The sequence below is a fragment of the Schistocerca cancellata genome, chromosome 8 (genome assembly GCF_023864275.1).
Source record: "Schistocerca cancellata isolate TAMUIC-IGC-003103 chromosome 8, iqSchCanc2.1, whole genome shotgun sequence".
Lineage (NCBI taxonomy): Eukaryota > Metazoa > Arthropoda > Insecta > Orthoptera > Acrididae > Schistocerca > Schistocerca cancellata.
This window is the reverse complement of record NC_064633.1, coordinates 496,231,041-496,244,338: the sequence shown is the minus strand read 5'-3', so window position 1 is coordinate 496,244,338 and position 13,298 is coordinate 496,231,041. Positions and strand designations below refer to the sequence as shown.

The window sequence follows — 13,298 nt, the reverse complement described above, 5'->3', positions numbered from 1 at the left end:
CAGATTTTTTGCTTCAAATAACTGTTCCTGTCATATCTAAATACCGACCATTCCCCCTGGGATGCCTTATATATATTCTATTTATTATAGTTTTAACTCGTATACAAATAACATTATATGGTTTCTCAACTACATTATATGTAGACAGTTTCTCCAGCAAATGCAAACAATATTTATGGGAGTAGACAACATTCAAAGATTTGTTTATTTGATTACTGTAGCTGTCCATAAGTATTTTTTATTCATTTTTAAAATGTGTATATTGTGTAAATAAAAGACAGATAATATAAACACTTTTATTATTTCATTACACTTAAAATATCTGTAACTGACATGAAAACAATATTATAAGTGATAAATACAATATTCACAGCAAAGAAATGTCACCGTTTTTAGCAAAGCTTTTTAATAATGATATAAGAATATGAAGCAGTCAAGGACACAGTTCAGCTTGTTTTGTTGATACTCTTAAATGAGGCATTTCAGCACAGAGAATAGCTAGTGCTTCATTATCAATGTTCATACAGTAATCAAGTTTAAGCTCTCTCAGGTTCGTCAAATGCTGAGGAAAAACTTGCAAGGGAAGACTTGCAACATTAATTGCATCAAGGATCAGTTCTCTAAGTTCAGTCAGAACTATAAGACGTGTTAAGCTTTTCTCTGTTAGTTTGCAGAAACCAAGGTTGAGGTACTTCAATTTACTACACTTTAAAACAAAGTCCACAGCGACATCTGTAAGTTCTGTGCAATAATACAAATCTAAATCTTCCAGGTTCTTGCATTTGTGTAGATTCCTCATTGCATTATCACTAATACGTGTTGAATATCTGAGAGCCAATCTCAAGAGATTTGGGCAGTTACTACAAATAGTGTTAACCAGAGTGTCATTTATTTCTGCATAATTGTTTAGTTCAAGTTCTTGTAACTGACACAATGCCTTTTCTTCAAAAATATCTGACATCACATCTGTTCTCACACCACGAGGAATTTTTATGCTTAGGGCCTTCAAGTTTTTCAGTGTTTTTATGATACCAAAATTGTGTGACTCAATGTAGCAATATTTGCTGTCTTCTAACTGCAGTTTTTCCAGCCTGTCCTTACAAATGTCAAGGAGAGGAATCACACATCTGCCATCTTGAGTGAGTGGGCTAATGCTTAAAGTCAGTAGCTTGTTCTTCTTTTTCTCTAAGAAATATTCTAGTTCAGTAAAATTGCACACAACATAACGCATGTGTAAATGCTGTAACGCTGGGCAGCCCTCTGCTAAATACTTCAGTGCAATGGGTTTGTCTGATCTGCCTATAAGATAAATGTCATTCAGGTACTCCCATTGGCCCACAAGTTCTGCCAATTCTTCTCTTACTAGTGCAGATCCTGGGATAGTAATTTCCTCCAGTTTCGGACATTCTGAAACAAGATTCTTGAATGCTTCATAAGGTAACTCAAGCTGAGGCACACAGAAATCTAATTTACGCAAATCTTTGCAGAATTCTGCTAATCTGTTAAGAACTTCTCCTGATGATCTAAACCAGATACAAAAACACTGCAATTTTGGAACTTTTTTCAACAGTGACACAACATATTGAATGGATGCACTTCCCTCTACACTTAAACAGCTGTTCTTCCACAGTACATCATTTGAACACACTTCAGACCAACGACTGCAAACAAATTGAACATTAAGTGCTATATCTTCAACAGAAAGATAAAAAAAGATCTGCAACAAAATTTCATTTGGAAGATCGTTTATGCTAAGTGGAGGATCATCCATCAGATTCAATGACCTGAAAAATAGAAATTATCTAATTTTAAAGAGCACTGACATACACAGCAAAAACTTGGACTGCCAATAGATAATTAAAGTTTGGGCTTTTTTACAATAATTATGAAAGGATGTAAGAACAAAAATTACACAAATGCAGCTTAAGCAAAAATTACAACAATTAATTAAATAACTCTATGCATGGGAGATTTAATCTAAACATACTATAACACACTAGAAACACAAAATCACTATGTGAACTATGGGCCATATATTACAGCAGTCAGAGCATGGTGCTTACAGTTTTCAAGATAGTTTAAAACCATAAGCCCATGCAGACACACTTTGTATTTAACAAACTAGATGGCATTCAATATTAACATATGCTTATGTACAACGAATATTGCCTGGTTGTCTACAAGCAGCAGACAACTAGCTTGATCGAATAATTTGAAACTTCCTTACCATCTTCATTGAGACTGGAGGAAAACACCAGGATGTGTAACCTCAAAGTAGGCCACAGAATCTGCTCAATCTGATATTTAAAATAAACTGTTAAAATATGGTAGCCCAATACTAGGAACTCTGTATCATTACATTATTTTTTAAAAGCTGTATGTCCCTTTGAGTACAAAATTTCACTTTGTCAGAGAATATTTGGAAGTTCAGCATTTCAGCTTACATTTTGCTGACTTTTACATTGGTCCCCGAATTTCCAGTGAGAATCTGGGCATTAACTTATATGCCACTGACAACATTAGACACTGCTAATATTTCTTAGGATTTTAACTGAGGATCTGCTACATTATTTCTTACAGTAAAGTATGGTCCTTATGGTAGCCAAGTGTGTTTCTACTAACTTCAGTCTATTTGCACTTTTACAATTTGCCTTCACCTTTTACAGCTTCGTACTTTTGCTGGTGTAATAGTGTAACAGTGATTTCTACATCTCTTGTTATTCTTCTTAGTAGCCTACTGATTTTTGTAGAGCTCAGTAAACTATTTGCCTCAACTCGAGTTACAATTCACCAACAGATTTATGACAAAATCAAATATTTCTATCTCCAGTTTCAGACATAACCTGTGCAAACTATGGGGAATTTTACCTAACCTGTAGACTACTATGTTTATTTTTGTTGCCATTTCTTTCTTGATTACCACTGATGCTATGACTGAATCACAATTGCACATCACTATACCATGAATCTACATTGGCAAGCTGAAACTTTATGACAACTGTCCATCGCTAAATTCAAAGTTGCCTGTTGGCACTGTAGGGATGCGATATGGTAAGGAAAGTATATAAGTGAAGAATAGATGAATAGAGAATCATTATAGTGATGATTAAGACTGCAGGTAGGGATATCCACTGACGTAAAAGACTTTGAAAAAAGGGCACATTGTTATGGTCTGGCATCTGGGACCGATTATCTCAAAAGGAGAAACTGGTAGCATTTTTGTGTGTACTGTCATGAGCCTCCACAGAAAAATATTGAAGGACAGTAAAACTATGTGTAGGTCACAAGTTGTTGGACATCCACACCTAATCACTAATCTGGAGATCAAATGCTTGCTCCCATCTGTAAAGTAGGATAAATGGTAATATGTGGCAGATCTATTGAGAGAGTACAATGCTGGTGCAGGTACAAGTGTTTTGCAACATACCATTCAGTGCACATTGCTGAACATGGGACTCTGTAGCACATGACTCCCACTTGTTCTCATGTTGACCCAAAGACACCATCAGTTACAATTCCAGTGAGCATAGAATGATCAATATTTTACCACGGATCAATGAAAATCGATCACCTGATCGGATGTATCATGTTTCTTGTTATAACAAGTCAGTGGTCTTGCCCAGATATGCTGTCAGCCAGGTGAATTGTTACTTGGAACAGGAACTGCACTTTGAATGCAGGCCAGTGGGGTCAGTATTATGCTATGGGGGATATTCACCTGGGCTTCCATGGTACCTACGGTAGTAATTGAAGACTCTGTCACAGTTGTAGACAGCGTATTTTTACTGTGGAACACACACATTCCTTCATGCCCAATGTCTTCCCTGAAGGAGAAGCATGACAGTGAACCTCAATATCTTGGCCATCAAATCCACCAGATCTGAACTCAATGGAACCCATCAGGGTGCTATCAGGTGCCAGATCTGTGGCCACTAATCACTGGCCTGTATTTTACAGGAATTGCGTGACGTTTGTGTGGTGTCACCGCCAGACACCACACTTGCTAGGTGGTAGCCTTTAAATCGGCCGCGGTCCGTTAGTATACGTCGGACCCGCGTGTCGCCACTATCAGTGACTGCAGACCGAGCGCCGCCACACGGCAGGTCTAGAGAGACTTCCTAGCACTCGTGCCAGTGGTACAACCAACTTTGCTAGCGATGGTTCACTGACAAAATACGCTCTCATTTGCCGAGATGATAGTTAGCATAGCCTTCAGCTACGTCATTTGCTACGACCTAGCAAGGTGCCATGTTCAGATACTATTGATATTGTGAATAATTTACAGTCAAGAGCGAAGCTCATCATTAATGGATTAAAGTTAAGTATTCAACCAGCTACGTCCGTTTTTCTAAATTCTAATTTCCTTGTCCTGTTCCAGACCTCAAGCCAGCCTGCGTGAGCTAAAATGCGTGCCTTTCAGCTTCCTCTAATAATCACGGTGTTGGCTCTCCTGCCAACCAACAACAGTTTGCACACTTTTGCTGCCAGCCATGTACCTCCAGAAATTACCAAGAACTTATTGAACCAGTGCCATGCAGAATAGCACTTGTGTTGTGCTCCAAAAGTGAGCCAACACTCTTATCAAGCGTGTGGTCATCATGTTTTGGCTGATTAGTGTATAGGACGAGATTTATTGTCCCCAATGAAGCCAAAGATATCTGGGTATGACAGTGAATGAACTCTGTCATATTTAGCTTTAAAGCTAAGGAAAAATGAGATACTGGCATAGGATTATCATCAATATGTTACACACTCGGAGTCCTGTTAACAGTGTGAAACAATCAGTGTCTTATGGTTACATACTGTTTCCGTGTATATCTAATTTTCGGCTATAGAATCACTTTTTGGGTATCAAATACACAAAATATTGGTATCATTTCCAAACTACAGGAAAGAGCGATTCCAAAAAAGGCCCACTATACAAAAGACTCATTGTATAGATATGTTTATAGACTCTGGTGAGGTGATTCTATTTGTGACATGTCACATGCTGGAACAGAGTAACACTTTCATAGTGACAAGAAACATTAATAATTATTTCATTAACATCTGTATCCACAGTCACTAACCACTTTTGAAGAAAAATTTAAAAGAGCATCTACTTGGGAATAAAATTGCATGATAAACATCCCAATTAGGTTAAACAAATAACTAAAATTGAAATATTAAAAATACCTATTTTTGGATGCAATAAGACCCGCAGCCACCAAAAAATATCTCAACAATTAGTCTGCCAAACTGATTGGCATTAGATGGATTAAAATACACCTTTATTTTCATATACATAGTCCAGTACTTTCTTTCAATTATTTGTTACATCATTACTATTCAAGATGCACTTGCCATCCTGTTTTTAGTTCTACTATTGTCCGATTTTATGAATACTTTAACTCCAATCCAGGTATGCCCATTCTGATGGGTTACTCTATACAATCATCAATAGAAAGATTTACAGCCAAAATTGTACAGTGATGAAAACAAAATAATAGAATATTTTCATCTGTCCAAATTCACTCAGTGCGGAAAATTTTATAGTCATTAAAAATGCATTTAAGCATATCTGAAATAATAGACATTACATAGTCAAAAATTATTTAGATAAAGAATCGAGCCCAGTGAAAATGAAACATACAGTAATAATTCTATAATATACTTTCACAGTAGAATGCACCTTATTAGTTTATCCTACACACACGAACTGTGCCGTATAATACCAACTTCTTTCCATGTTACCTAACCCAACTCATCATTCATTATAGAGGGGCAACTATTTTTATTTTCAGAAAGACAAATGGAAAAACCATGAAGAATATAACAAAATATATCCATTTTATTTGTCAAACTTTTCCTCATTGCTGAGCTCCCTGGTTCTGAGTTGACATAAGTCTATATTAGTTGTAAGACTTTGTGCCATTACTACTTGTAGGCCACTATCAACATTACAAATCTAACAAAACATTAATGGCACTGTAGTAGCTATTACAATGGATAGTAAATGTTGTATTGGACAGCCAGGCTTATTTTTTTTCAAACTGTGTTATGAAGCAATTCCAAGCCACCTTGCAGATGTTACGAGTTCTTGGTGCAGGTTTGTTTTAATATGGAGTGAACCAAAGTAAATAATTAATAATGTTACTGAACGCTATTTTTAATCTGTTTAGCAATAAGTTGTTATTGTTTTGGTCATCAATTATAAGATTTGTTACATGCTGATGTCCATATCACTCTAGGTTGTGCAAATTTTTTAATATCTGCACAACTACTGCACCCTACATCCATCTGAAATTGCTTACTACATTCAACTCGTTGTCTCCCTCAACAGCATTACCTCTTCCCCCTACTTCCTCTCTCTCTCTCTCTCTCTCTCTCTCTCTCTCTCTCTCTCTCTCTCTCTCTCTCTCCCCCTCTCTGAAAATTTCCTATTTCTTCAGGTGCAGATGTGTCCGATCAACCTCCCTTCAATCAAGCTATGCCAAAAGCTCTTTTGTTCCCAATTTGATTCAATGCCTCTTTGTTGTTACTGTTACTGTCCATGTTTCACCTCCTTATAAAGTTATACTTCAAACAAATACTTTCAGTCAACATACTTCAGAAAAGCTTTTCTTGCTATTGCCTATATTCATTTTATATCCTCTTTCCTTCTGCCATTGTTAATGATTTTATTTTATTTTATATTCCATAGGTCCTACTGCGCTGGGATCGCAAGAATGCAGAACAAGCCAGTTTTTACATTTACAGTACAATTTGTTATTTTTTTGCCCAAATATCAAAAACTGTCAACTACTTTCAGAATCTCATTTCGTAGTTTAGTTTCTTCAGCATCATATGACTTAATTCAACTACACTCAGTTAGTGTTGTTTCACTTTTATTAATGTTCACCTTGCAACCTCCCTTCAAGATACTATCCACTGCATTCCACTGTCCTTCCAAGTCATTTGCCATTTATAATAACTGCAATGTTACCAGACAAACATTTATTTTTTTGCTTCTTCTCCCTCAATTTCTACATTGTTCTGAAGTTTTGTTTACTTCTAGTGCCATATACAGATTTAATAATATGAAGGAACAGGTTACAACTCTCTTCTCAATTACTGCTTCCTTTTCATGTCCTCCGACTCTTACAACTGCAATCTGGTTTCCATACAAATTAAAGACAATCTTTTGGTACCAGTATATCCTCTCTGATAGCATCATAAATGCAAAGAGTGCATTCCAGTCAACTTTGTCAGATGTGTTTCCTGAATACAATGATGCTATAAAAGTGGGTTTGCCTTTCTTCAACATGTCTTAAGACAAGTCATAAGGTAAATATTGCCTACCGTGCTCCTACATTTCTCTGGAACCCAAACTTATTTTTCCCCAAATTAGTTTCTCTCAGTCATTCCATCCTTCTGCAGATACGTCATGTTAGCATTTGCAACCATTACTTATTAAACTAATGAATACATTCATCTGTGCCTTCCTTCCTGGAACTGGGATTGGGATTGTTACGTTCTTCTTGAATTCTGAAGGTACCTCGTCTGTCTTATATTTAGTACACACACACACACACACACACACACACACACACACACACACACACACACACACACAAAAATCCTTTGCAGCTACATTGTGTTGGCTGAATGCACAATGCTAGGATTGCCGTTTGGCAGGTAGACTGAGGTGAGGTGAGGTGCTGTTTTGTGTTGGGTAGAGTGGGTAGATGGAGAAAAGAGGTGAAAAGCAGGAGACATGGTTGGGGAACGGAGGCTGATGGTTCGGAGAGAGGCAGCAGTATGCGGGAAAGGAATGCGGGAGGGAGAGGCAATAAGTGTATGACATAGGAGTGAAATTTGTGAACACCAGAGCCTGTGTGTGTGTGTGTGTGTGTGTGTGTGTGTGTGTGTGTGTGTGTGTGTGGTTCTCAATGACAATGATGTGGAGGAGTGGACTAGGAGAGGATGATAGGACAGGGGAATGAAAGACTGAGTCGGTGCAGTGGTTTAGCAGAGGTTGAGTCGAAGAGGATTACAGGAATGAAGAATTTGTTGCAAGGATAATACCGATCCACGTGACACAGGCTATGAAGCACCCACTGCACTCTTGCATGTTGTGCTCACGACCGTGTGGTCAACTCTGCTCTACACCGCAGTTTGGTGGTAGCTATTCGTTCTGGTGGAAAGCTGATTGGTGGTCATATCCTCATAAAATGTGCAGAAATTTCAGCAGGGGTGATGTATGATATGGCTACTTTCACATGTGGCCCACGCTCTTGTGTGATAAGATTAGAGTAGGATGTATCAGGTGGGTGTTTAGGTCAGGTTTTGCATTTACATCTTCCACAGGGATATGATCCCTATGGCAAGGGGTCAGGACTGGGAGTGGCATAGGGATGGACCAGGATGTTGTGTAGGATGGATGGACAGCAGAGTACCACTCTATGAGAGGTGGTCAGGATTGTGACAGTAGAACAAATGTCCCTCATTTCCAAGTACAATGATAGATAACTGAAGCTCTGGGAAAGGACATGGTTCGGTTGCTCCAGTCCAGGATGATATTGGATGAGGTGGGCTGGGGTAGGGCAGGCCACTTTACAGCTTTTTCTTGGGTATGTTGGACGGATTAGGGGTGTGTGAGGATACAGCATGGGAAATCTGTGGACTTGGGGGGATAGTGCTTGTCTGTCAAGGTATTTACAAGAATATAAGAATACTGGGCAAGGGAATCCTTGTCACTATAGGTATACTATCCATGGGTGGCCCGGCTACATGGGAGTGATTTTATAGTGTGGGTTCATGGTGTGGGTTCCTGTAGTCATGTCCTAGTTCATGAATCACGGGCAACGTATGAGTGGCCAAGTAAGTGGTCCCGACAGTCGGGATACCAGTTACTTTGGAATAAGGCTGGGCATCTCGGACATATTCTGAGTCGTGGTCACCTTTGTGCTCATACGGCAAAGACTACCAAATCCAGCGGTTAGTCCCTCAGCCGTTAGGGGTAAAACTCAATGGGACTCGGGGCAAGTAAGGCTAGCAACCTGCTTCCCTGGTACTTTAAATATGATGCTGGCAACAATCAGAGCAAAATGCCTCGGACTTTTTGGAGGTGACGGAGTCCCACCTCTAACTGACAAACCAGGGACTCCTAAGATACGACTTGGCAAACAAATGGTAATGAGATGGGGAGCTATTAATATCAATGGGGGCTACTCTGGTAAGAAGGTAGAGCTGGCAGAGGCTGCAAGTAAGATGGGGCTGGATGTTTTAGCTGTTAGTGACATTCGGGTAAGGGGTGAGAAAGAAGAGGAAGTGGGAGAATACATGGTCAACCTGTCAGGAGTCAAAGCAGGAATAGCACAATGGGGTGTAGGGCTTTACATCAGGAAAGAAATGGAACCCAGCGTAGTTGCAATAAGGTATGTAAACGAACGACTGATGTGGACAGATTTGACAGTGTCTAGCAAGAAAATTAGGATTGTGTCAGTATATTCGCATTGTGAAGGGACAGATCAAGATAAGATGGATAGTTTTTATGAGGCACTCAGTGATGTAGTTGTTAGAGTGAAGGACAAGGACAGTGTTCTGCTCATGGGTGATTTTAACGCCAGGATTGGAAATCGAACAGAAGGGTATGAAAAGGTTATGGGTAAATTTGGAGAGGATATGGAGGCCAACAGGAACGGGAAACAACTCTTGGATTTCTGTGCCAGTATGGGCTTAGTAATCACAAACTCCTTTTTTAAACATAAGAACATTCACCGGTATACTTGGGAAGGCAGGGGAACCAGATCTGTCATTGACTATATAAAAACAGATCAGGAATTCAGGAAGGCTGTGAGGGACACATGTGTATTCAGTGGATTCTTTGATGACACTGATCATTATTTAATCTGCAGTGAAATTGGGATTGTGAGGCCGAAAGTGCAGGAGGTTAGGTCCATATGTAGGAGGATAAGAGTGGAGAAACTTCAGGATAAGGAAATCAGGCACAAGTACATAACAGCGATCTCAGAAAGGTACCAGTTAGTTGAATGTAGTCAATTACAGTCATTGGAAAAGGAATGGACAAGGTACAGGGACACAGTACTAGAAGTGGCTAAAGAATGTCTTGGAACAGTAGAGTGTAAAAGTAGGATGAAGCAAACAGCTTGGTGGAATGATACAGTCAAGGCAGCCTGTAAAAGGAAAAAGAAGGCGTATCAAAAATGGTTACATACCAGAACCCAGGTAGACAGAGAAAGTTATGTTGAAGAAAGAAACAAAGCCAAACAGATAATTGCAGCATCCAAGAAGAAATCGTGGGAAGACTTTGGAAACAGGTTGGAGACTATGGGTCAAGCTGCTGGAAAACCATTCTGGAGTGTAATTAGCAGTCTTCGAAAGGGAGGTAAGAAGGAAATGACAAGTATTTTGGACAGGTCAGGAAAACTGCTGGTGAATCCTGTGGATGCCTTGGGCAGATGGAGGGAATATTTTGAAGAGTTGCTCAATGTAGGTGAAAATGCGATCAGTAATGTTTCAGATTTCGAGGTAGAATGGGATAGGAATGATGATGGAAATAGGATCACATTTGAGGAAGTGGAAAAAATGGTCAATAGATTGCAGTGCAATAAAGCGGCTTGGGTGGATGAAATTAAGTCGGAACTCATCAAATACAGTGGAATGTCAGGTCTTAAATGGCTACACAGGATAACTGAAATGGCCTGGGAGTTGAGACAGGTTCCATCAGACTGGACAAAAACAGTAATCACACCAATCTTTAAACATGGAAACAGAAAAGATTGTAACAACTACAGAGGTATCTCTTTAATCAGCGTTGTGGGTAAAATCTTCTCAGGTATTGTTGAAAGGGAAGTGCGAGTATTAGTTGAGGACCAATTGGATGAAAATCAGTGTGGGTTTAGGCCTCTTAGAGGTTGTCAGGACCAGATCTTTAGCTTACGGCAAATAATGGAGAAGTGTTATAAGTGGAACAGGGAATTGTATCTATGCTTTATAGACCTAGAAAAGGCATATGACCGGGTTCCTAGGAGGAAGTTATTGTCTGTTCTACAAGATTATGGAATAGGAGGCAAACTTTTGCAAGCAACTAAAGGTCTTTACATGGATAGTCAGGCAGCAGTTAGAGTTGACGGTAAATTGAGTTCATGGTTCAGAGTAGTTTCAGGGGTAAGACAAGGCTGCAACTTGTCTCCACTGTTGTTCATATTATTTATGGATCATATGTTGAAAACAATAGACTGGCTGGGTGAGATTAAGATATGCGAACACAAAATAAGCAGTCCTGCATATGCGGATGACTTAGTTGTGATGGCAGATTCGATTGAAAGTTTGCAAAGTAATATTTCAGAGCTAGATCAGAAATGTAAGGACTATGGTATGAAGATTAGCATCTCCAAAACGAAAGTAATGTCAGTGGGAAAGAAATATAAACGGATTGAGTGCCAAATAGGAAGAACAAAGTTAGAACACGTGGACGGTTTCAAGTACTTAGGATGCATATTCTCACAGGATGGCAACATAGTGAAAGAACTGGAAGCGAGGTGTAGCAAAGCTAATGCAGTGAGCGCTCAGCTACGATCTACTCTTCTGCAAGAAGGAAGTCAGTACCAAGACTAAGTTATCTGTGCACCGTTCAATCTTTCGACCAACGTTGTTGTATGGGAGCAAAAGCTGGGTGGATTCAGGTTACCTTATCAACAAGGTTGAGGTTACGGATATGAAAGTAGCTAGGATGATTACAGGTACTAGTAGATGGGAACAATGGCAGGAGGGTGCCCACAATGAGGAAATCAAAGAAAAACTGGGAATGAACTCTATAGATGTAGCAGTCAGGGCGAACAGGCTTAGATGGTGGGGTCATGTTACACGCATGGGAGAAGCAAGGTTACCCAAGACTCTCATGGATTCAGCAGTAGAGGGTAGGAGGAGTCGGGGCAGACCGAGGAGAAGGTACCTGGATTCAGTTAAGAATGATTTTGAAGTAATAGGTTTAACATCAGAAGAGGCACCAATGTTAGCACTGAATAGGGGATCAAGGAGGAACTGTATAAGGGGGGCTATGCTCCAGACTGAACGCTGAAAGGCATGATCAGTCTTAAATTATGATGATGAAGAGATGATAGGTATGAAAATGCAGGCGCTGTTGACGATTAGTGAGTCTGATATGGAGAGAGGTATGGATGGAGCCATCAGACAGTTGGAAGTGAATGTCCAAGAAGGTGGCACATTGAGCTGAGGAGAACCATGTCATCTTCCAGGAATTTCTTACCACCAACTTCCTTTCCCGGAATACGAAGTTCTCAGCAGAAGCAAGAATAGCCATCCATAACCTCAAGACAGACCCTGATTTATTTCTCCGCCCTGCAGACAAAGGCACAACAACTGTTGTCATGAATCACAGTGACTACCAGACAGAAGGCATCTACCTACAAGCTCTGCCATTGCAACCCCATACAATGTGTCCAACACATACTCCAAAAAATCCTACTCAAATCCTTAAGCCTGTCCCAGACACTTACCCTTGAATATCTCCCACCTCATCCCAACAATCCCACTCACTCCCTCCTTCTACATACTTTCCAAAATCAATACATATACATACATGTTCTGCAAGCAACCATATGCTGCATGGGTGAGGCTACTTTATACTGCTATTAGTCATTTACTTTCCAATTCCACTTGCAAATAGAGTGAGAAAAAAATTACTGTCCATATGCCTTCATATGAGCCCTAACTTCTCTTATCTTAACAGTCCTTATGTGAAATGTACATTGGTGACAGCAGAATCATTCTTCAGTCAACTCCAAATGCTGGGTCTCTAAATTTTCAAGAGTTTTACATGAAAAGATCACCATCTTTCCTCCAGGGGTTCTCACTTAAGTTCATGAAACATCTCGCATGTTGATCGAAACTAGAGGTAACAAATTTAGCAGCCCGTCTCTAAATTGCTTTGCTATCTTCCTTTAATCCGATCTGGTGGTGATATCAGACATTCGTTCGGTATTCAAAAATGAGTCACACTAATGTTCTATATGCTGTCTTCTTTATAGATAAACCACACTTTCCTAAAATTTCCCCACTAAATCATAGTTGACCTCAACTTCCTTACTGCCATCCTTGCAAGCTCATCCCATTTCATATCGCTTTGCAACATTACACCTTGATACTTAATCAAGGGGACTGTGTTGACCAGCAAACTGCTATCACTATATTTGAACATTACTAGACAGTTTTTTGTACTCATCTGCATTAACTTACGTTTTTCTACATTTAGATCAAGCTACCATTCATCACACCAACTAGATATTTTGTCT

General features: G+C 39.5%; 1 protein-coding gene across 2 annotated transcripts in view; it reads right to left on the bottom strand.

The window, feature by feature from the left end:
- Window positions 1-294: 294 nt before the first annotated feature.
- LOC126095188 (dynein regulatory complex subunit 6-like) overlaps window positions 295-13,298 on the bottom strand; it is a 30,199-nt gene continuing 17,195 nt past the window's right edge. For both annotated transcript variants that reach the window (XM_049909921.1, XM_049909920.1), the window contains exon 2: window positions 295-1,784. In XM_049909921.1, coding sequence (XP_049765878.1) covers window positions 434-1,771 — 1,338 coding nt within the window. In that variant the 5' untranslated portion in view covers window positions 1,772-1,784 and the 3' untranslated portion in view covers window positions 295-433. The remainder of the gene's footprint in view (window positions 1,785-13,298) is intronic.